The 22,734-nt window shown below is 49.5% G+C and overlaps 2 protein-coding genes across 2 annotated transcripts; both read left to right on the plus strand.

The window, feature by feature from the left end:
- The first annotated feature begins 698 nt into the window (after positions 1 to 698).
- Positions 699 to 21,080, plus strand: LOC114603029 (uncharacterized). Its single transcript, XM_077932443.1, is given in 10 exon segments — positions 699 to 783; positions 2,569 to 3,062; positions 3,255 to 3,336; positions 3,598 to 3,680; positions 4,760 to 4,886; positions 5,817 to 6,623; positions 6,626 to 6,849; positions 19,093 to 20,063; positions 20,065 to 20,216; positions 20,219 to 21,080. Coding segments are annotated over 9 exon segments (3,210 nt in total). The 5' UTR covers positions 699 to 783; positions 2,569 to 2,648; the 3' UTR covers positions 20,569 to 21,080.
- Positions 10,781 to 19,075, plus strand: LOC114603028 (zinc finger and SCAN domain-containing protein 32-like). The gene is made up of 5 exons (XM_077932439.1): positions 10,781 to 11,817; positions 12,781 to 13,274; positions 13,733 to 13,814; positions 14,072 to 14,154; positions 18,899 to 19,075. Exons 2-5 carry the CDS (start codon positions 12,861 to 12,863, stop codon positions 18,923 to 18,925), a joined length of 606 nt encoding a protein of 201 aa, XP_077788565.1. The 5' UTR covers positions 10,781 to 11,817; positions 12,781 to 12,860; the 3' UTR covers positions 18,926 to 19,075.
- Positions 21,081 to 22,734: the final 1,654 nt, after the last annotated feature.

Here is a 22,734-nt window from a genome sequence, read left to right on the forward strand (position 1 = left end):
TGGGGAAGCAGCTCCTTCCAAGGCGGTGGGAGCTGGGATGAGGGGCGGGGGGGGGCACTTTCTCCTTTCTGCATGACAACCACTCCTCTTTTGTGACGAGGACATGACGTTTTGTTTTTTTAAAAAAATAATTTTTATTAACAGGCCAATCAAATCACATTCATTCCAAATCACATCAGTTCCAAATTACATAGCCAAATTTTTAAATTTTTATTGGGGGTACCCATGCTTCAAGCTTCGAACAGGATCCAAGAGGTCATGACGCTTTGATGATGGTGGGAGGGATGCATTGTGGGAAAATCTCTTTCACCCCTTGCTGGGGGTTCTTTCTCTTTGTCACCTTTGATCCTTCCACGCAAAAAACAAAGATCAGGTCTACTGACCGCTATTTTCCTTCTTCAGCTTGGCTGGAGTCTCCTTCTTTTGCTGACCGGAGGTCACGGGGGGGGGAGCGGTGTGAGGCCCGTAAACCCGATTATTTTATTTAACCCTGTTGCTCCTGCTTCCCTTTCCAAAGGAGGGAACAGCTGAGAAGCCAGTCCAGAGGGTCGCCCACATACGACCCCCCTGGGGGCTGCGATGCCGGGTCTCCTGCTTTGCAGAGGGAGGGGGGAGGAGCCCGGCTCGCCAAGGGTTAAAAGGAACTGGGCTGGATTCCTAGAGAGGACAGGAAATAAGGGGGGGGGGAGACGAGGCCCCCTCCCGCCCCCCCATTTCCTCTCTTCCAGGGGGAGGTTTTCGTCTCCTTTGCAGGAGCTGCGTCGGTGGCACCTTTGGGATCTTGTAAGTCTCCTCTCTCTTCCCCATAGGGCGCAGGGGGGAGAAGGGGGCAAGTCCCAGGTTTGCCGGGGAGGGGGCGGGGGGGGGGGAGTTTATCTTCTTCTTCTTGGTCTTCCACGAACACGGTTTTAACAGTGAGTCCGTAAGTGACTGTGGAGGCCAATTCTGGATCCACACCTCCTTCCACAGTGGGGACATTGGTTTCCGGGCTGGAGCCGATCACGTTGCGGATTTGCCAAGTGTGCCTTCCTCCTAGCACATTTCCCCCTGCGTCCTGAGTTCGAGCCTTTGGTCAAGGCTGTTCCTCAACTGGGGCGCTCGCAGGCCAGTGTTTCCCAGTTGTCGGTGTTTATACTACTTCTTAAAGATTTGCCTTGAGACGATCTTTAAACCTCTTTTGATCACCAGCTTTATGCTTTCCATTTTTAAGTTTGGAATAGAGTAGTTGCTTTGGAAGACGATCATCAGGCATCCACCCGACATGACCAGTCCAATGAAGTTGATGTTGAAGAATCATTGCTTCAACACTCGTGATCTTTGCTTCTTCCAGTACACTGGCATTAGTTCTCCTGTCTTCCCAAGTGATGTGTAAAATATTTTGGAGACACCGTTGATGGAATCTTTTGAGAAGTTGGAGATGGGGTTTAAAAGTGGTCCATGTTTCACAAGCATACAGTAAGGTTGGTAGTGCAATAGCTTTGTAAACAAGCATTTTGGCTTCCCTGCGAATGTCCCGGTCCTCAAACACTCTGCACTTCTGCTACAACTGGACAGTGCCAATCCTGGATGTGTTGCATTTGTGACCATTATGCTCCTTTGCCTTGGCTAGCAGTAAAGCTCTGCTGGATGAAATATATAATTGCCTCTGATCTATTTTGGGGGAATCCTGCAATGTGTTTGAGTTTTTACTCTGCTAACTATATGCGAGAGTTCTGCTCTGGATCAATATCCAGTAGAATTTAAAAGACATAAATGGATATTCAATGAGGAGGGGCAGACCCATGGATTGGAGAAAAAGGTGGGATAAATACAGCACAAATCAAAAGAGGGAGCCCATCCATTAGGGGCCAGTTTCGGAGCCGTCTTCCAGGGCAGTTCCACCGAGAGGACTTGCAACCACCCCATGGGATCCAGAGCAGGAAGCCCCATGACCACATCCTCTCTGTGCCAAAGGCTGGAGCTTCAAGTGGGCACTGCCAGTCTCCGAGGCCACCTGAGGGACCATGCTGGATGCCAAAGAACCTCCAAGCAAATGGGGCTGGGGGGGTTAAGCTATGTACCACCTTCACCATCATCATCATCGCCATCCCATTTTCACCCTCAGTTCCCAAGGCAGATTACAACATTAAAACACAATACTGAAAAGAACTTTAAGCCACGTACAATCACAGAATGAAGTGCAGTCCTACTTTTCTTGCTTTCGAGAGCTGTCCTTTGGTCAGGTCAGGATCTGGCCCTCAGAACAAAGGAAAAAGGGACCCCACCCCAGTAGTCTGTCTTGAGAACAGGGGAGATTCCAAGTTCTGGAAAAGGAGACAGGAGCTGGAAAGAAAAGTGCCCTGGCATTTTGGGGGGGGGGAGGGACCCCCACTCTTGCCTTGTCTCCAAACTACACTTGGTACAAATGACTCACTTGTCAATTCTGACTTCATTCTTTCTCTTTTAAAAAAGAAACTCTGAGTCTGGGCTGTGATTCCTGCAAATACTTCTCCATGCTTGCCCAGGGAACCCTTTTCTCCTCCTTACTGTGTATCAATTTTATATCAGAAAAATGTATTTGCTTTTTAGGATTTGCCAAAACCTCTCATTAGGACAGGCAGAACTTGGCAGAGGACCTAGGGACTCCTTCCGATCTCCTGGGAACAGAGATGGATGAGCAAGACTCAGCTGGCCCTGAAGCAGGAAGAGGCCATGCCCTGGAAACTGGGAACAGTGGGGGATTCTGGGAAAACTCTGTGAAGAAGGAACTGGGTGAGGAGGACACCCCTTGCTCAGAGGTGCAGAGCCAGCAGCTCAGGCAGTTCTGCTACCAGGAGGCCAAAGGACCCCGAGAAGTTTGCAGCCAACTCTACCACCTTTGCCGTCAATGGCTGAAGCCAGAAAGGCACACGAAAGCTCAGATGCTGGACCTGGTGATCTTGGAGCAGTTCCTGGCTGTCCTTCCCCCGGAGATGGAGAGCTGGGTGAGGGAATGCGGAGCAGAGACCAGTTCCCAGGCGGTGGCCCTGGCCGAAGGTTTCCTCCTGAGTCAGGCAGATGAGAGGAAGCAGGCAGAGCAGCAGGTGAGAGAGACTTTCCTCTGGATACTCCCAAGGGGCTCCAAAGAGGAGGGAGAGTATTCCCAAATCATTTCCTAATGGCCCATCCTTTTTTGGAAAACATCCAATGAACGATATCGGACAGCCCTAAATTGTTTGTCCCCCAAGTCATTCCATTTCTAATCTACGTTTTTGGAATCCTTTCTGCTCTTTCAGGGGAAGGATCTGTTAGCAGAAATGGGTCCGGATTCCTCTGAGGCAGAGAAGACTCCGCTGGACGCCAGAGTGAGGCCTCTGGGTAAGGAGGAAGGAGTTTTTTCTCTGTTGGGTCACTTTTTGTGGATTCTGAAGCTAATCCGTGAATTCTTCTCATCTTTGGGGGGAGGTCACAAGGGACCAAGAGCCCGGGGTGTGTGTATTTTTGCACTCTAGTATGACAAATGTGTGACAAACGTCCATATTTAGGTGGCAACTCCTACTTGTTTGAAGGCGCACCTGTAGTTTTCCTTCGGAGTGAAGCATGCGCTCTTGGCTTCCCACTTACCTTCTTCTCTCGCAGGAGACGTAACGAGGCCAGCAAGACCTGCTTGTCCATCTTTTCTTGGTGGCGGAGGGGAAGCTGCCCCTGTGGACCCAGAGCAGGTAGGAGGAAGGGGCCATGTGGGGAGAGAGGATGTCATGGACTGGGGGACACAGAGGAATGGTGGGAGTAACCGCCAAGGAATGAAGGCTCAGGGCCAGGGAAGGGGGGGGGGGCGATGATGAGAGGTTAGAGGGATAAAAGGAGACTGGGAGGAGGAGGTGTCGGTAGCTGGAGAGGCAACAAGTCTTAGTGAGCAGATGGAGTCTGGCAGAGAGCAGTCCAGACACAGAGGCAGAAGCGGAGGCAGGGGAGTGAGATGCGGGAGACAGAGAGGCAGAGAGGATTCCAGCTGGTACTCCACAGCCCAGAGAGCAATAAATACAATAATCTTTATTGACATTGTCCCATACAGAACAATGAAATTGAAAAAAAAACTACAGCAGACATTCAGAAACCAACAAGCCTGCTATCCCAGCCTCATTAACCCCCTAAAAACTCTGATCCCCCATAATTAAATACAATAGACTCCCACAAAGACTACCTTACATTGCGTTTAAAACCAAAATTGCATTTGGATAGAAACTGTTTCTCAGGCAGCTAGTCCTAGTCTTTATAACCCTGTACCTTCTTCCAGAAGGCAGAAGCTGAAAGAGATCATTTCCGGGGTGCACACTATCCTGCGCTATCTCTTCAGCTTTCTTATGGCACTTGGAAGCATAGATTTGATCCAAGGTGGGAAGAGTGCACCCAGTTATTCTCTCCGCAGTCTTTACAACCCTGGACAACATTGAAGCTGGAGGAGCAGCCTCAGATTGCCTGGGGAGAGCCCTGGAGGGGGGGGGGAACCCATCAGTCGCACAATGGGGCTTTCCCCCTCTCATCCCCCTGTCGTTGCCCCCCTGCACACTTTGAAGTTGTCTATAGGGCATAAGGAGGGTCCTCCCCACCCGGCAAGAACAGCACAGAGGGACAGAAGAAATGGGATCCTTCCATGTGGCAAAAGGGAATGTAGCCATAATGAAATGTGCAGAGAAAGGATCCCATTAAAACATAATATCAATAAAGAGGCAGAAGACAACAGATGAAAGTGTAACTCTTGACCTTGATACTGTCTAAGAGGACAACCTTTTTCTTTTAGGGTCCAGTGTGCTTTGAAGATGTAGCTGTCCATTTCACAGACGAGGAGTGGGCGTTGCTGGATCCTGACCAGAGAGCTCTCCATAAGGAAGTCATGGAGGAGAATCGTGGGATCTTGGACTCTCTCGGTAAGGCTCCCTATTGGATCATCCTATCTGTTTTGTAATTCAAGACATCTCTCTATGTGCCAAACCTCTGATATTTCGATGGGGCTCAACAGCGCCACCCACAGCACCTGGGATGTTAACACTCCCACAGCAAACCTTGGAGGGATGGCTATTGATTGTTTTTCCTGTGAATATTCTTCCTCCAGTTCTGCCTTTTCAAAGCATGAAACTCAGCCAGGTGGCTGGCATATAAATAATAAAACCATCATCATCTTGCCTACCCCCCTCCAAGATGGCCCCCTTTTGCTCTTGAAGACCTGGCCTGTCTGCAGCCCCCACAGCCTCCCATCAGGGCCCCTTCATGGGGGCAGAAGCAGAGGAAGGACCTCAGGAAAGCAGCCATGGCTCCAGCAGGGCTGGGAAGCATCTGGCCAGATGTACAGGAGGAGGAGGTGACCGCTCTCCTTGCCCCTCAGGCTCCTCTCATCCCCTCATAGGGGCAACGCCACCAGAGGTGCAAGGTGCTGAGCGGGGGGGGGGGGGAAATGCTCATCTGAAGATCCTTCAGGGCAGATAAGACCCCCCCCCCCAATATTTTTTCAGGGTCCTCTAAACTGCCCAGGCCTTCTTAAATATAGGCTTCAAAGTGATTCAGGAAGTTGAAGTAGCTTCTGTCGGATGTTTTGTTTCTGTTCTTGCTTCTTTCTGTCCTTGGCTGACAAGTGACATTGGAGACGAGTGACATTGGAGATGGCACAGATCCCATGATTGGGCCAAACAAAATCCGTCCCAGAAAATAACCAGGCTTTCTGAATCTCAGGCAGTGAACCCTGGAGGAAGACCTCACATCTAGCTCCCTTCAGTTCTTTCCTTGTCACAAGCTTTAATTAGCACTGCTCCATAATTTGGGGCTCCATTGCTTCCTGAGGCTCTAATCTGTTTGTCACTTAGTTGCAGGTGATGATGAATTGGAGAAGGAGAATGAGGGAGACCGTGACAAAAGCCAAACAGTGGGGATGTCATATCCATATTCAGAGTATGGAAAGATCTTCAGCCAGAGCTCCCATTCCACTTCAAATCAAAGAAATCCCCTAGAGAATAAACGCCATCAGTGCTTGGAATGTGGAAAGAGCTTCATTCACAGAGGCCTTCTCAGTGTCCATCAGAGAATTCATACAGGGGAGAAGCCATATCAGTGCTCAGAATGTGGAAAAAGATTCACTCAGAGTGCCCATCTCACAACCCATCAGAGAATTCATACAGGGGAGAAACGCTATCAGTGCTTAGAATGTGGAAAGAGATTAATTGACAGACGCCAGCTCATGGTCCATCACAGAATTCATACAGGGGAGAAACCCTACCAGTGCTTGGAATGTGGAAAGAGATTCATTGACAGACGCCAGCTCACGGTCCATTACAGAATTCATACAGGGGAGAAACCCTACCAGTGCTTGGAATGTGGAAAGAAATTCACTCAGAGAGCTAATCTCACAACCCATCACAGAATTCATACAGGGGAGAGACGTTATCAGTGCTCAGAATGTGGAAAGGGCTTCATTGACAGACGCCAGCTCACTGTCCATCACAGAATTCATACAGGGGAGAAACCCTATCAGTGCGTGGAATGTGGAAAGAGCTTCACTGATAGACGCACGCTCACTGACCATCAAAGAATTCATTCGGGGGAGAAGCCATATCAATGCTTGGAATGTGGAAAGAAATTCACCCGGCGCACCCAACTCACAACCCATCACAGAATTCATCAGGGGATAAACCCTATCAGTGCTCAGAATGTGGAAAGAGCTTCATTGACAGAAGCCAGCTCACTGTCCATCAAAGAATTCATGCAGGAGACAACCCCTATCATTGCTTGGAATGTGGAAAGAGATTCATTGCAAAGGCCAAACTCACAATCCGTCCGAGAATTCACAGTGGGCGGAAACAATTTCAGTGCTTGGAATGTGGAAGGAGCTTCAGTCACAGGGTCCGTCTCGCTTCCCATCAATGAACTCACATTGGGGGCACTCTATAGTAGTGGCTATATACAGATTTAATTTTAGGAGACTTTAGTTCATATGAGGTGAGGATTGCAGCTGAGTTCTTTCCCACATCAGGTGCCCAACAGCAATTCCTACCACGTACCCAGAGCTGTGACTTGCAAGTTCTTGGCCAAGGTGTTTAATACCTTCTTCACAGCGTCCTTTCTCTTGGCAGATCAAGATGAGCAGGTGACAGCAAAGGTTGCAAGGTTTTTAGCTGGGGCAATTAGAATAAGATCCACCGTTTGACTATTGACTCAAAACCCTTAGAGGTATTTTATATAACTGACTTTTTATTTTTATTCTTTGTATATCGTATTGTTATTTTATTGCTATGGCCGGTGGCTGACGCAAATTAAGATTTATTCATTCCTTCAATAGCTTCTTCACATCATGCCTGGGGAGAGGGATAACAGTGATTGGGCAACACTGATGAGGTTGCTGTCCATGCTGAACTTTCCTAGGAAGGACTTGGTGTAAAAAATGTGATAGTTCATTGAATATTAGATATTATAGATTTTGGTTTTGTTCGAAGTGTCCAAGTATTAATTGCATTTAACATTTTAGATAGAATGCATTAGGCTTGATTTTTGTATGCCTGCATTTTGTAAAGCTGTGATGTGTATGTTTCCTACAGCTTCCATTCTTATCAGACCCTAGAAGGGCAGATGATGTTTTGGGAAAGAGGTATGCGTTGAGCTAGCATCCATGTGAGATCTGGCATCTCTCCTCAAAGGCTTTTGACATCTTTTGGTACCAGGGAAGTAAGATAGGGGATAGAAATGTCAACAGTCCCATGGAAGTCCTGGTCTGCCCTGGGCATGGTGTCAAAGTGAGACATATGAGACCCAAATGACCTGGGCACTCTGGGACACCTCAAGGTAATATCCACATTAAGCCACACATCCCATGATCTGAGACCTTTCTTGATGCAAGTGGAAGAGTGTTGTGGCATTTCATGAGTCTTTGTGTGCTGTGTATATAAACTTTCTTCTAATATGCCTCCTGGCAGCCTTTTCACACTATCCGTTCTGCTGAACAACTTGTTAGGAAGGCTGTTCTATTTGAATAAACTGGGTCCCTGCAGGATGTTGAGATTGCTCTCATTCTCTTGGTTCTGAGCTTGTTTCAGGTGTTCCCTTGCCTAGGTAATGAACAGGTGATATGGAAACAAATTCTGATCACACGAGCAATTCACAGAATTTTAATTTTTCTTTCCTCTGTGAGAAGCCTAAGTCAAGGATTCCCTTTCTGCTGTCCTCCTTTGATCATTCACAATGGGCCAAGGGGAAAGAATTGTCTCCAGGAGGAAGCGGAGTTCTTGGTCCATCGTGCGCCAAAGGGAGTTGGGAGCAAGAGCAGGACAAGTTTGTTTGCTTCAGGGCAAGCTCCTCTTCTTCATTTACGAAGTTGAGCAGTTAAGCAAACACTCTACTCCTTGCACAAGTGTGTACATACAGACACACAGAGAGAAGCATATTCAAAGCAACAATTGATGTGAAGGGTTGAAATTGCTGTAAAAATATGTTGGTGGTTCGGGAGACCTTACCAGGCTCCTCAATGGTCAGAAGCGAAGCGAAGGCACTTATACAATGGTCCTTTATTCTGTTGCAACCAGGTATACAAGCAGGAAGAGGAGCAGGAAGAGGAAGCCCTATGCAAGGCAAGTCTGGGTTTCTTACACCCCTTGGATTGTGGGGGGTCCTAAATGCCATGGATCCCTCATTTTGCAAGATTAGGGGAGTTGCAATGGCGTGGGGTGCAAGAAGGTGGAAGGGTTGCAAGTGAATTCATTTCCCCAACCCACAAAGACCCCGTGGAAAATCATCTTTAGTGACATGACCATCAATTTCTTAGAATAACAATAGGGCTGGAGATGGGATGGGAACTTCTCTAATCCGAGTTCGAGCTCTTTCTTCGTGGGAGGAAGCGGATCTGTCCCTTCTAGTGCCTCCAAAGACAGAAGAAAGGAGAGAAAGAAAGAGCTAAGGGCAGGAAGGGGTTTAGAAAGGGAATAGCATCTTGCCGCATTTCTTCAATAAAATGTTGCATCCCAGGTACAAAGTTCCCATTCTCATTTCCGTCGCTGATTGTAAATTGGGAGAAGCAAGGTTACATAGTGACATCTACAGGATACCAGAGAAATAGAAATTGAATCAGACCGGACACGGGCTAGAGCTCAACGTCAAGCCTACCAAGTGGCAATGGCGACGGCGAAGAGGGCCTTCTTCGCCGCCTCCATTACATCTGCAGAAAACAGCAGCAGGAGACTTTTTCAGGTGGTTCGCAATCTATCGGAACCACCTGTACCACCGGGGCCTGGTAGGGACCCCAAGATCTCCTGCAATGCTTTTGCAAAGTTTTTTTGCAGATAAAATCGCTCAGATTCGGGAAGAAGTAGACTCCACCGTGGGAGCAGGGCCGGGGCGGGAGAGTGCTAGAGTTCTGTCTGGTCCTGTTACATGGGATCAATTCCAATCTGTTACCTCCGAGGATGTGGACAGGCTGCTTGGACGAGTGAAACCGACCACCTGTCTCCTTGATCCTTGCCCATCCTGGCTGATAAAAGCAAGCCGGGAAGGGCTGGGCGATGGGCTCTGCGGGGTGGTGAATGCTTCCCTCTGTGAGGGAGCCTTCCCAGACCCGCTGAAAGAGGCGGTCATTAAACCGCTTCTTAAAAAAAAATCTTTAGACCCGGCCAATTTAGCCAACTATTGCCCAGTCTCAAATCTGCCATTCTTGGGCAAGGTGATTGAGCGGGTGGTTGCTGAACAACTCCAGGCACGCCTGGAGGATGCGGACCATTTGGATCCCTTCCAGTCGGGGTTCAGGCCTCACCATGGGACTGAAACTGCCTTGGTCGCGCTGGTTGATGATCTCCGGCGAGCTAGGGACAAAGGTGAGAGCTGTTTCCTCGTTCTGCTGGATCTCTCAGCGGCCTTTGATACAATCGACCATAACATCCTTCTGGACCGTCTAGAGGGGTTGGGAGCTGGGGGCACTGTTATACAGTGGTTCCGCTCCTTCCTCCTGGGCCGTGTTCAGAAAGTGGTGGTGGGGGATGAGTGTTCAGACCCCTGGGCTCTCACTTGTGGGGTGCCTCAGGGTTCTGTCCTCTCCCCCATGCTTTTTAATATCTATATGAAGCCGCTGGGAGAGATCATTAGGGGGTTTGGACTGGGTGTTCATCAGTATGCAGATGACACCCAGCTCTACCTCTCCTTTAAATCAGAACCAGTGAAGGCGGTGAAGGTCCTGTGTGAGTGCCTGGAGGCGGTTGGAGGATGGATGGCGGCTAACAGATTGAGGTTGAATCCTGACAAGACAGAAGTACTGTTTTTGGGGGACAGGCAGCGGGTTGGTGTGGGGGATTCCCTGGTCTTGAATGGGGTAACTGTGCCCCTGAAGGACCAGGTGCGCAGCCTGGGAGTCATTTTGGACACACAGCTGTCCATGGAGGCACAGGTTAACTCTGTGTCCAGGGCAGCTGTCTACCAGCTCCACCTGGTACGGAGGCTAAGACCCTACCTGCCCGCGGACTGTCTTGCCAGAGTGGTACATGCTCTAGTTATCTCACGCTTGGACTACTGCAACGCGCTCTACGTGGGGCTACCTTTGAAGGTGACCCGGAAACTGCAATTAATCCAGAATGCAGCAGCTAGACTAGTGACTGAGAGAAGACATCTGAAGGCAGCCCTGTTCAGGGAAGTTTTTAATATGTAACGCTGTACTGTTCTTAACACTGATTGGGAGCCGCCCAGAGTGGCTGGGGAAACTCAGCCAGATGGGCGGGGTATAAATAATAAATTATTATTATTATTATTATTATTATTATTATTATTATTATTTAAAGTTTCTACACAGGGATACTAAAGGTTATCCACAAATTTATCTAGAGGTTCTACGAGTTACAAGAAGAGTTCCTTTGTTTTGGAAAGTAGCAAACACTAAAAGCAAAAGGCTTCATTAGGAAGGAAACATAAGAGAGCAAGGCTGAAGGAAATGGGGCGGGGGGAGAGCCTCCCTCGACCTCCGAGTAAAGGTCGCATTGCCTTATTTCTCGCTTGAGGGTCCCAATCCTTTCAAGGTGCAGTTTACGCCAAAGTCAAGCCAGGCTGGTGTCGGGAGAGCTTTTTGCAGAGCCCCCCCTCCCCCTCCGGGCCTTTCGTGCTTCTCCTGCTTCTGTTTCCAGGGGAAGGGAGAGCTCAGGAGCCGGTCCAGGGGGTCCCCCAGAGAAGACCCTCTAGGGTAGTTTCCCAGAGGATGGGGTGCCGCGGGGGAGCGCGCGAAGCTCGGCCCCGATCCAGCCTCTCTGGAGCTCCCCGGCGCAGGACCGTCTTGCCGGGCACGCGCGCCTCCTGCTTGGCGAGCCCAGCCCCCTCCGTCGACCTGGGCGGGGGCGCGCCTGAGGCTGCTGCTGCTGCTGCTGCTGCGAGGCATCCCCTGGCCGGGCGGGCTCCCTCCTGCTCCGAGGCAGGCGCGCGCCTGGTGCAGGGCAGAGGGAGTGCCCAGCCCTGCCTTGGGGGCGGCGGAGTCGGCTGGGGAGCCGCTGCCAGCCAGGTGCCCTTGCTGGCCAGGACGGAGCCCCAGCACCTCCCTGGCTACCTCCTCCTCCTGCTCGCTGGTGCCCCCAAAAAGACCCCCCCTGGATGTATGCAATGCATGTGATTCCAGAGAGAGAGAGAGAGAGAGAGAGAGAGAGAGAGAGAGAGAGAGAGAGAGAATGTGAGCTTGGTTTGCTCCACCTTGCAAGAGTTAAAAGGAACTGAGCTGCATTCCTAGAGAGGACAGGAAATAAGGGGGGAGGACGACGACGAGCAAAAGCCCCTCCCACCTCCCAAGGTTCCTCCTTGCAAGGGGGTGACTATTATTTCCTCTGCAAGAGCTGTCTAGGTAGCCCCTTCTGTCATCTGGTGAGTTTCCTCTCTTTTCTGCCCTAGGGTGCATTGGGGAGAAGTGGGGCGGGGTGTCCCAGGGCTGCAGGGGACGGATCCGTGGGGATTCTGCTCAGCTCCTGCAAGGGGATCCCCAAGCCAGGGCTAAGAGGTTCTGCCCCCCTTCCTCTCTGCAAAGCCAGGGAGGCTGCAAGTAGCAGGAGGTCTGCAAGAGCCAGTGTGGTGTAGTGGTTAAGAGCAGTGGACTCGTAATCTGGGGAACCGGGTTCGCGTCTCCGCTCCTCCACTTGCAGCTGCTGGGTGACCTTGGGCCAGACACACTTCTCTGAAGTCTCTCAGCCCCACTCACCTCACAGAGTGTTGTGGGGGAGGAAGGGAAAGGAGAATGTTGGCCGCTTTGAGACTCCTTCGGGTAGTGATAAAGCGGGATATCAAATCCAAACTCTTCTCTTCTTCTTCTTCTCCTTCTTCTTCCTTCACATTCAAGAGGCCGCTTGCTCCTTTGGGGAGGGGTCACTGAGTCAGGAAAAAAAGGGCCTGCAAAGGAACCCTGATGGGATTGAGGAATCAGCCATGTTCCTTAGCCCAGGTGGCAGCCAGATGGAAACATCTGGAGGCAGAAATAAAAACTTGGTCCCTGTGCTAAAGAAAGTCCTTCCATCTCGCAGTGCACAGTTAGGCCCATGGAACTCCCTGCCGCAGGAGGAAGAGATGGCTTGAGAAGAGGATGAGGCCAATTCAGGGAGGAGCAGAGGGCTAGTGATGGCTCCAGGCCCCCCAGTGGGAGGCAGCCATGCTTCTGAAGGGGGAGGGAGTTGCCCTCAGAACAAAGACAGAGGTCTGTCTTCAGAATATGGGAATATGGTGCTTGAACTCCGCGTCTGGGCTGTGATTCAGACTCATCCATGCTGGCCCAGGGAACATTTCTCTTCTCCTGACTGTCTATCAATCCTGTAGTAGAAGAATGCATTTGCTTTACAGGATTCTCTGGCACCTCTCAGTAGGACAGGCAGAACTTGGCAGAAGACCTAGGGACTCCTTCCGATCTCCTGAGAACAGAGATGGATGAGCAAGACTCAGCTGGCCCTGAAGCAGGAAGAGGTCATGCCATGGAAACGGAGAGCAGTGGGGAATTCTGGGAAAACTCTGTGAAGAAGGAACTGGGTGAGGAGGACACCCCTTGCTCAGAGGTGCAGAGCCAGCAGCTCAGGCAGTTCTGCTACCAGGAGGCCAAAGGACCCCGAGAGGTTTGCAGCCAGTTCTACCATCTTGACCATCAGTGGTTGAAGCCAGAAAGGCACACGAAAGCTGAGATGTTGGACCTGGTGATCTTGGAGCAGTTCCTGGCTGTCCTTCCAGCGGAGATGGAGAGCTGGGTGAGGGAATGCGGAGCGGAGACCACTTCCCAGGCGGTGGCCCTGGCCGAAGGTTTCCTCCTGAGCCAGGCAGAGGAGAGGAAGCAGGCAGAGCAGCAGGTGAGAGAGACTTTCCTCTGGATACTCCCAAGGGCATGTGTTAGCAAACTATGGCCCGGGGGCCAGATCTGGCCCAATCGCCTTCCCAGTCCGGCCCATGGATGGTCCAGGAATCGACGTGTTTTTACATGAGTAGAATGTGTCCTTTTATTTAAAATGCATCTCTGGGTTATTTGTGGGACATAGGAATTCGTTCATTTCCCCCCCAAAAATATAGTCTGGCCCGCCCACAAGGTCTGAGGGACAGTGGGCCAGCCCCCTGCTGACAAAGTTTGCTGATCCCTTCCCAAGGGGCTCCAAAGAGGAGGCAGCGTATCCCCCAATGCTCTACTAATTTGCCCATCCTTTTTTGGAAAGCATCCAAGGAATGATATTTGACAGCCGTAAATTGTTTGTGTCTGCTGCTCCTTTTCTAATCCTTTTCCCCACTCTTTCTTGAATCCTTGTTGCTCTTTCAGGGGAAGGATCCGTTAGCAGAAATGGGTCCGGATTCCTCTGAGGCAGAGAAGACTCCCTTGGACTCCAGAGAGAGGCCTCTGGGTAAGGAGGAAGGAGTTTTTTCTCTGTTGGGTCACTTTTTGTGGATTCTGAAGCTAATCTGTGAATTCTCATCTTTGGGGGGAGGTCACAGGGGACCAAGAGCCTGGGGTGTGTGTATTTTTGCACTCTAGTATGTGAAATGGGTGCAAATGTCCATATTTAGGTGGCAACTCCTACTTGTTTGAAGGCGCACCTGTAGTTTTCCTTCGGAGTGAAGCATGCGCTCTTGGCTTCCCACTTACCTTCTTCTCTCGCAGGAGACGGAACGAGGCCAGCAAGACCTGCTTGTCCATCTTTTCTTGGTGGCGGAGGGGAAGCTGCCCCTGTGGACCCAGAGCAGGTAGGAGGAAGGGGCCATGTGGGGAGAGAGGATGTCATGGACTGGTGGACACAGAGGAATGGTGGGAGGAACCGCCAAGGAACGAAGGCTCAGGGCCAGGGGAGGGGTGGGGTGGGGGATAATGATGAGAAAAGGAAGGAGACTGGGAGGAGGAGGTGTCTGAAACTGAAGAGGCAACAGGGCCTAGTGACCTGGGGGAGTCTGTGGCAGAGAGCAGCCCAGACACAGAGGCAGAAGCGGAAGCAGGGGATGGGAGGAGAGAGGCAGAGAGGGCTCTGGTTGCTGTAGAGGCATGGGAGTCTCCCTACCCTCCTGTGACAAGCTCTCCTCCCTGCTTGTCTCCCACAACTCAGAGAGCCAAGAAGCGGGAGGAGCAGTCTCAGATTGCAAGGGAAGAGCCCTGGGGAGGAGGGGAGTTTGGCAGTTGGGGGAAGGCAGGGACCTTCAGCCCCTGAAACACCTTCATGGAGGCAAGACCTACAAGAAGTGTTCCTGTGCTCATTAGGCTTCTTCTAATAAAGAGTTAACTCCACCTACAGTGGGTGAGGCAGCGAGTTGGGGCAGCCAGAGTTGCTCGGGGTGCAAACGATGAAACACCATTCAGTGAGGTTTATGTGCTGAGAACAAGGAAGTGCCACCTCACCTTCTGAAGGTCACTAATTTTATTTATTAACTATTGAGGTTTTATTTCTAGATTGAAGGCTAAAATAGACTGTCAGAAGGCACGGGTGGTTGCTCACGAGTAACCAGGCAGGACTTTTACAGGTTTTTTTAGGTGCAAAACTATTTACAGTGCAGAGCCCCAAAGCTCATGTCTGCCTCAATAGCTGGCAGAATCTGGGAGTGCTTGTTTCCTGGACCTTCCCCAGCATAAAAGCCTCGTCACGCCCAGCCTTTTCCTTCCCTCGTTGCGCTTTAGACTTCTGCGCAGGGTGGGTGACAGAAGGGGCATGCTTCCCTCCTGGCCGGCTTGGCCAGGAGCAGTGTTCAGGCTCCCACCAGCATCCTCTGGTCCTTTCACCTCTTCCCCACTGGAGGTGGGGCTTTCCTCATCACCGGAGGAGGAACTGCTTCGGAGGCTCCCTCTAACACAACTGCCCCTCTATTTCCTGCCCCTGTTCCGATGGCAGTTCCCTGACATAGACTTCTAAGCAGATTGCGCACTATACCAAACAGTGGCCAGGCTTCACGTCCTCATTCACACAATGGGGCTTTCCCCCCTCTCCTCACATGCCCCCATGTGACCTTGAAGTTGGCTGGGGGGCACCTGGAGGTCTCTCTCTCCCTGCACCCCCCAGAACCAAAAACAGGGAGAGGAGAGAAGGGATCCTTCCATGTGGCAAACAGGAAAACCATGATCTGGAGAAGACCAGGTTCTTTATGTTCATCATTAAAATAAACAATAAAAGGATTCCATTAATAATAAATTTAATAATAATACTGTATTTTTCGCCCTATAGGACACACTTTTTCCCCTCCAAAAATGAAGGGGAAATGTGTGTGCGTCCTATGGGGCGAATGCAGGCTTTCGCTGAAGCCTGGAGAGCGAGAGGGGTCGGTGCGCACCGACCCCTCTCGCTCTCCAGGCTTCAGGAAGCTCTGCGCAACCCTCGGGAGACCAGCTCCGAGGGTTGCACAGAGCTCCCTGCAGTCCCGGGCTCAGCGCAGCTCTGCGCGGCCACCGGGAGCTGGGCGCGGAGTCCCGCCCCACTCCCAATGGCCGCACAGAGCTGCCTGCAGTCCCGGGATCAGCGCAGCTCTGCGCAGCCATTGGAAGCGGGGCGCGAAGTCCCACCCCGCTCTGGATGGCCGCGCAGAGCTGCCTGCAGTCCCGGGATCAGCGCACTTCTCCCCATCGCCAGCCCCACAAGCTCGAGGGACAGCGGGGAGGCAGAGCGCGCCTTCCCGCTGTTCCCCGACCTGGTTCTTCCAGCCCCGCACCTGGGGGGGAAATAATTTCCCCCCCCTATATTTCCCCCCCCCCAAAAAAAACTAGGTGCGTCCTATGGGCCGGAGCGTCCTATGGGGCGCAAAATACGGTAAATTTTATTTATATCCTGCCCTCCCCAGCCAAAGCCGGGCTCAGGGCGGCTAACAACAATAAAATAGTGCAACATTCTAAAAACATTTCATTATAAAAATTAATATAAATCAAATTGATGGCAACCGTAAGCTTAAGTTCTGTAAAGATTGCCAAAGGAGGGAGTCAGGCTGCGCCCTGACCAAAGGCCTGGTGGAACAGCTCTGTCTTGCAGGCCCTGCGGAAAGATGTCAAATCCCGCAGGGCCCTAGTCTCTTGTGAAAGAGCGTTCCACCAGATTGGAGCCACAGCCGAAAAAGCCCTGGCTCTAGTTGAGGCCAGCCTAACCTCTCTGTGGCCTGGGACCTTCAAGATGTTTTTGTTTGAAGACTGTAAGTTCCTCTGTGGGACATACCAGGAGAGGCGGTCCCATAGGTACGAGGGTCCTAAGCCGTATAGGGTTTTAAAGGTTAAAACCAGCACCTTAAACCTGATCCTGTACTCCACCAGGAGCCAGTGCAGCTGGTATAGCACTGGGTGAATGTGATCCCGCAGCGAGGACCCCGTAAGGAGTCTCGCTGCGGCATTCTGCACCCGCTAGAGTTTCTGGGTCAATCTCAAGGGCCCCACATAGAGTGAGTTACAATAATCCAGTCTGGAGGTGACCGTTGCGTGGATCACAGTGGCTAGGTCAGGGCGGGAGAGGTAAGGAGCCAACTGCTTAGCTTGGCGGAGATGAAAAAATGCCACCTTTGTTATAGCTGCTATCTGCGCCTCCATGGAGAGGGAGCTATCGAAGATTACACCCAAACTCTTAACGGACGGTGCTGGCACTATTTGCACCCCCACAAGAGATGGGAGTTGCCCCCTCAATCCCATATCGTCCCGTCACAGCCAGAGGACCTCTGTCTTCGAAGGATTCAACTTCAACCGGCTTCCACGTAACCATCCAGCCACAGCTTCCAAACATCTGGTCAGTGTGTCTGGGGCCGAGTCAGGATGGCCATCCATCAACAGATAGAGTTGGGTGTCATCGGCATACTGATGGCAACCCAGCCCAAAACTCCGGACAAGCTGGGCGAGGGGGCACATAAAGATGTTGAAAAGCATCGGGGAGAGTATCGCACCCTGAGGCACTCCACGCACCAAGGAGTGACGCGATGACAGTTCCCCCCCAAGCGCCACCCTCTGTCCCCGAACAGAGAGAAACGAGCGCAGCCATTGAAGGACTGTGCCCTGGATCCCCACGTCGGCAATGCGGTGGTCCAGGAGTTCGTGATCGACCATGTCGAAGGCTGCTGACAGGTCTAGAAGAATCAGCAGCCCCAACCCGCCTCGATCCAGCTGCCTGCAGAGATCATCTGTTAGGGCGACCAGAGCCGTCTCGGTCCCATGACCAGCACGGAAGCCGGACTGGCATGGATCCAGAGCCGATGTTTCATCCAAAAACCTGCCAAGCTGTTCAGCAACCGCTCTCTCAATCACCTTACCCAGGAATGGAAGATATTAAGACATTAAAATATGCACCCATAATCAAAATGTGCAGCAAAACAAACCCATTAAAACAGAACAGCAATTAAGAGGCAGAAAACAACAGAGTAAAGTGTAACAGATCACTTTTATTAGGTCTAAGAGGACAACCTTTTTCTTTTTCTGTTAGGGTTCAGTGTGCTTTGAAGATGTAGCTGTCTATATCACAGATGAGGAGTGGGCATTGCTGGATCCTGACCAGAGAGCTCTCCATAAGGAAGTCATGGAGGAGAATCGTGCGATCTTGGACTCACTCGGTAAGGCTCCCTATTGGATCATCTTTTCTGCTTTGTAATTCAATCTCTCTATGTGACGAACCTCTGATATTTCGATGGGGCTCAACACCGCCACCCACAGCACCTGGGATGTTAACACTCCCACAGCAAACCTTGGATGGATGGCTATTGATTGTTTCCCCTGTGAATACACTTCCTTCTATTCTGCCTTTGTGAAACATGGACAGGCTCCTCTGAACTGGCCAGGCCTTCTTAAATGTAGGCTTCAGATTGGTTTGGGAAGTAGAACTGGGTTCTGTCAGGGTTTTTGTTTCTGTTCTTGCTTCTTTCTGTCTTTGGTTGACCAAAGGTAGGATGGGCATTGGAGTTGGCAAAGTTTCCATGATTGGGCCTAATAAAATCCATCCCAGAAAAGAGCCAGGCTTTTTGAATCTCAGGCAGTGAACCTGTAGGAAGACCTCCCATCTTCTCAGTCATGGCAGGTAAAAGTAAAGGAAAATGACTCCTGGACTGTTAAGTCCAGTCAAAGGCGACTATGGGGTGCAGCGCTCATCTCACTTTCAGGCCGAGGGAGCGGGCGTTTGTCCACAGACAACTTTCCGGATCATGTGGCCAGCAGGACTAAACCGCTTCTGGTGCAACAGAACACCATGATGGAAGCTGTGGGACCCCCCATTCAGATGTCAAGGACACAAATATTAGAAGACAGAAGGCAGCCCTGTATCAGGAAGTTTTTAATTCTTGATGTTTTACTATGCTTTTATATATGCTCTAAGCTGCCCAGAGTGACTGGGGAAAGCCAGCCAGATGGGTGGGGTGTAAATAATAATGTTACTATTACTATTACTGTTACTATATAATTCCCTTCAGTTCTTTCTTTGTCACAAGCATTAATTGGCATTACTCTGTTAGTTGGGGCTGCATTTATTCCTGAGGCTCTAATCTGTTTGTCTCTCAGTTGCAGGTGGTGATGAATTGGAAATGAAGAGTGAGGGAGACCACATCGAAATCTGCACAGTGGAGGAGCCATATCCATATTCAGAGTGCGGAGAGAGCTTCAGTCAGAGCTCCCATTCCACTTTCCATCAAATTAATCCCATCTGGAATAATACCTATCAGTGCTTGGAATGTGGAAAGAGCTTCAGTCGAAAGGACAGTTTCACTTTCCATCAAAGAAATCATACAGGGGAAAAACCATATCGGTGCTTGGAATGTGGAAAGAGCTTCAGTCGAAAGGACCTTTTCACTAGACATCAGAGAATTCATACAGGGGAGACCCCATATCATTGCTTGGAATGTGGTAAGAGCTTCAGTCAAAAAGGCCAGCTCACTGTCCATCAAAGAATTCATACAGGGGAGAAACCCTACCAGTGCTTGGAATGTGGAAAAAAATTTACTCAGAGCACCCATCTCACAATCCATCAGAGAATTCATACAGGGGAGAAACCCTATCAGTGCTTGGAATGTGGAAAGAGCTTCATTGAAAGACGCCAGCTGAATGACCATCAGAGAATTCATTCGGGGGAGAAACCATATCAATGCTTGGAATGTGGAAAGAGCTTCATTGAAAGACCCCAGCTCACTGACCATCAGAGAATTCATACAGGGGAGAAACCCCATCTGTGCTTGGAATGTGGAAAGAGCTTCGTTAGCAAAAGCAAGTTTACTGTCCATCAGAGAATTCATACAGGGGAAAAACCATATCAATGCTTAGAATGTGGAAAGAGCTTTGCTCAACGGCATCACCTCATGGGCCATCAAAGAATTCATACAGGAGAGAAACCCTATCAATGCCAAGAGTGTGACAAGAGCTTCAGTCGGAAGGACAGTTTCACTTTCCACCTGCAAATTCATACAGGGGAGAAACCATATCAGTGTTTGGAATGTGGAAAGAGCTTCACTCGCAGCAGCCAACTCAATCCCCATCACAGAATTCATAGTGGGGAGAAACCCTATCAGTGCTCAGAATGTGGAAAGAGCTTCAGAACCAAAAGCCAGGTCACCGTCCATCAAAGAATTCACAGAGGGGAGGAATCCTTTGAGTGCCAAGAGTGTGGCAAGAACTTCAGAAGAAAGGACAGTTTCACTTCCCATCTGCAAATTCATAGAGGGGAGATACCTTATCAGTGGACAGAGCTTCAATCCGAGTGCATGTCTCACTTTCCATCATATAATTCATACAGGGGAGAAACCATATCAGTGCTTGGAATGTGGAAAGAACTTCAGAACCAAAATCCAGCTCACCGTCCATCAAACAATTAATACAAGGGGAGAAACCATACCAGTGGAAAGAGCTTCAATCAGAGTACATCTCCCACTTTCCATCAAAGAATTCATTCAGGAGAAAAGCCCTATCAGTGCTTCGAATGTGGAAAGAACTTCACTCAGAGTGCCCATCTCACTTCCCATTGGATAATTCATACAGGGGAGAAACCGTATCAGTGCTTGGGATATGGAAAGAGATTCACTGAGAAGGCCAAACTCAAGATCCATCAAAAATTCACAGCTGGGGGAAATGATTTCAGTGCTTGGAATGTGGAAGGAGCTTCAGTCACAGGGCCCGTCTTGCTTCCCATCAATGAACTCACATTGGGGGCAATCTATAGTAGTGGCTGTATACAGATTTAATTTTAGGAGACTTTAAATAATATGAGGGTGAGGTTTGCAGCTAGGTTCTTTGCCACATCTGGTGCCCCATAGTAATTCCTACTACGTACCCAGAGCTGGGACTTGCAAGTCCTTGGCCAAGGTTTTTAATATCTTCTTCACAGTGTCCGTTCTCTTGACAGCTCAAGATGAGAAGTGACAGCAAAGGTTGCAAGGTTTTCATCTGGGGCAACTAAATAAGATCCACTGTTTGACTATTGACTCAAAACCCTGAAATGTATTTTATATAACCGACTTTTTATTTTTATTCTTTGTATATCATATTGTTATTTTATTGCTATGGCTGGTGGTTGATGCAAATTAGGATTTATTCATTCCTTCAATAGCTTCTTCACATCATGCCTGGGGAGAGGGATAAGAGTGATTTGGCGACACTGATGAGGTTGCTGTCCATGCTGAACTTTCCTAGGAAGGACTTTGTGTAAAAATTGTGATAGCTGATTGAAGATTAAATATTATAGATTTTGATTTTGTTCGAAGTGTCCAAGTATTAATTGCATTTAACATTTTAGATAGAATGTATTAGGCGTGATTTTTGTATGCCTGCATTTTGTAACCCTCATGCCACCCTCCTGCTCCGTGTAAAGCTGTGATGTGTATGTTTCCTACCGCTTCCATCCTTATCTGACCCCAGAAGGGCAGGTGATGTTTTGTGAAAGATTGAGGAGTTGCGCTAGAATGAATATGAGAATTCACGTCTCTCCTCTGAGGTCTTTCACATGCTTTTGGGAAAAGAGAATTAAGATAGGGGATCAGAACGTCAAGAGCCCCACTGAGGTCCTGGTTGTAAAGAGAACGGTGCAACATTTTATTGTTGTTGTTTAGTCATGTCCGACTAATCTTTAAGATACCAAATTATATAATGTAGGTCCCCCCCCCCCGCATGCTAAAACTGATGGTTTGATGATTTTATTGATTTCTGCATTCCAAAATCTTATTAATTTCAATTACACTCCTGTCAAGATAACAATCCTTTATACAACAGCTGCAGTATTAATGACTTCCATTCGTATTGAAACATCAAATAATATTTGTTGCTGTTTAGTCGTGTCCGCCTCTTCGTGACCCCCTGGACCAGAGCACGCCAGGCACTCCTGTCTCCCACTGCCTCCCGCAGTTTGGTCAAACTCATGCTTCGAGAACACTGTCCCACCATCTCGTCCTCTGTCCTCCCCTTCTCCTTGTGCCCTCCATCTTTCCCAACATCAGGGTCTTTTCCAGGGAGTCTTCTCTTCTCCTGAGGTGGCCAAAGTACTGGAGCCTCAGCTTCAGGATCTGTCCTTCCAGTGAGCACTCAGGGCTGATTTCCTTCAGAATGGAGAGGTTTGATCTTCTTGCAGTCCATGGGACTCTCAAGAGTCTCCTCCAGCACCAGAATCCAAAAGCATCCATTCTTCGGCGATCAGCCTTCTTTATGGTCCAGCTCTCACTTCCATACATCACTACTGGGAAAACCAGAGCTTGAACTATGCGGACCTTTGTTGGCAAGGTGATGTCTCTGTTTTTTAAAATGCTGTCTAGGTTTGTCATTGCTTTTCTCCCAAGAAGCAGGCGTCTTTTAATTTCGTGGCTGCTGTCACCATCTGCAGTGATCATGGAGCCCAAGAAAGTGAAATCTCTCACTGCCTCCATTTCTTCCCCTTCTATTTGCCAGGAGGTGATGGGGCCAGTGGCCATGATCTTCGGTTTTTTGATGTTGAGCTTCAGACCATATTTTGGGCTCTCCTCTTTCACCCTCAATAAAAGGTTATTTAATTCCTCCTCACTTTCTGCCATTAAGGTGGTGTCATCTGCATATCTGAGGTTGTTGATATTTCTTCCGGTGATCTTAATTCCGGCTAGGGATTCATCCAGCCCAGCCTTTCGCATGATGAAATCTGCATATAAGTTAAATAAGCAGGGAGACAATATACAGCCTTGTCGTACTCCTTTCCCAATTTTGTTTTTTTTTTTATAAAATATTTATTGAAATTTTTAAACATTATAATCACCCAGCTCATATAAACCCATCACCAAAATACAGTAAACAAAGAAAAACATAAAAAGAAAAAATTAACACATAATCCAAAAAATATAACCATACTTTCTTCACTTTTTGCACTTCCTCACATCTCTCGTTCCTGCGTT

This window comes from Podarcis muralis, chromosome 7 (genome assembly GCF_964188315.1).
Source record: "Podarcis muralis chromosome 7, rPodMur119.hap1.1, whole genome shotgun sequence".
NCBI classification, from domain to species: domain Eukaryota; kingdom Metazoa; phylum Chordata; class Lepidosauria; order Squamata; family Lacertidae; genus Podarcis; species Podarcis muralis.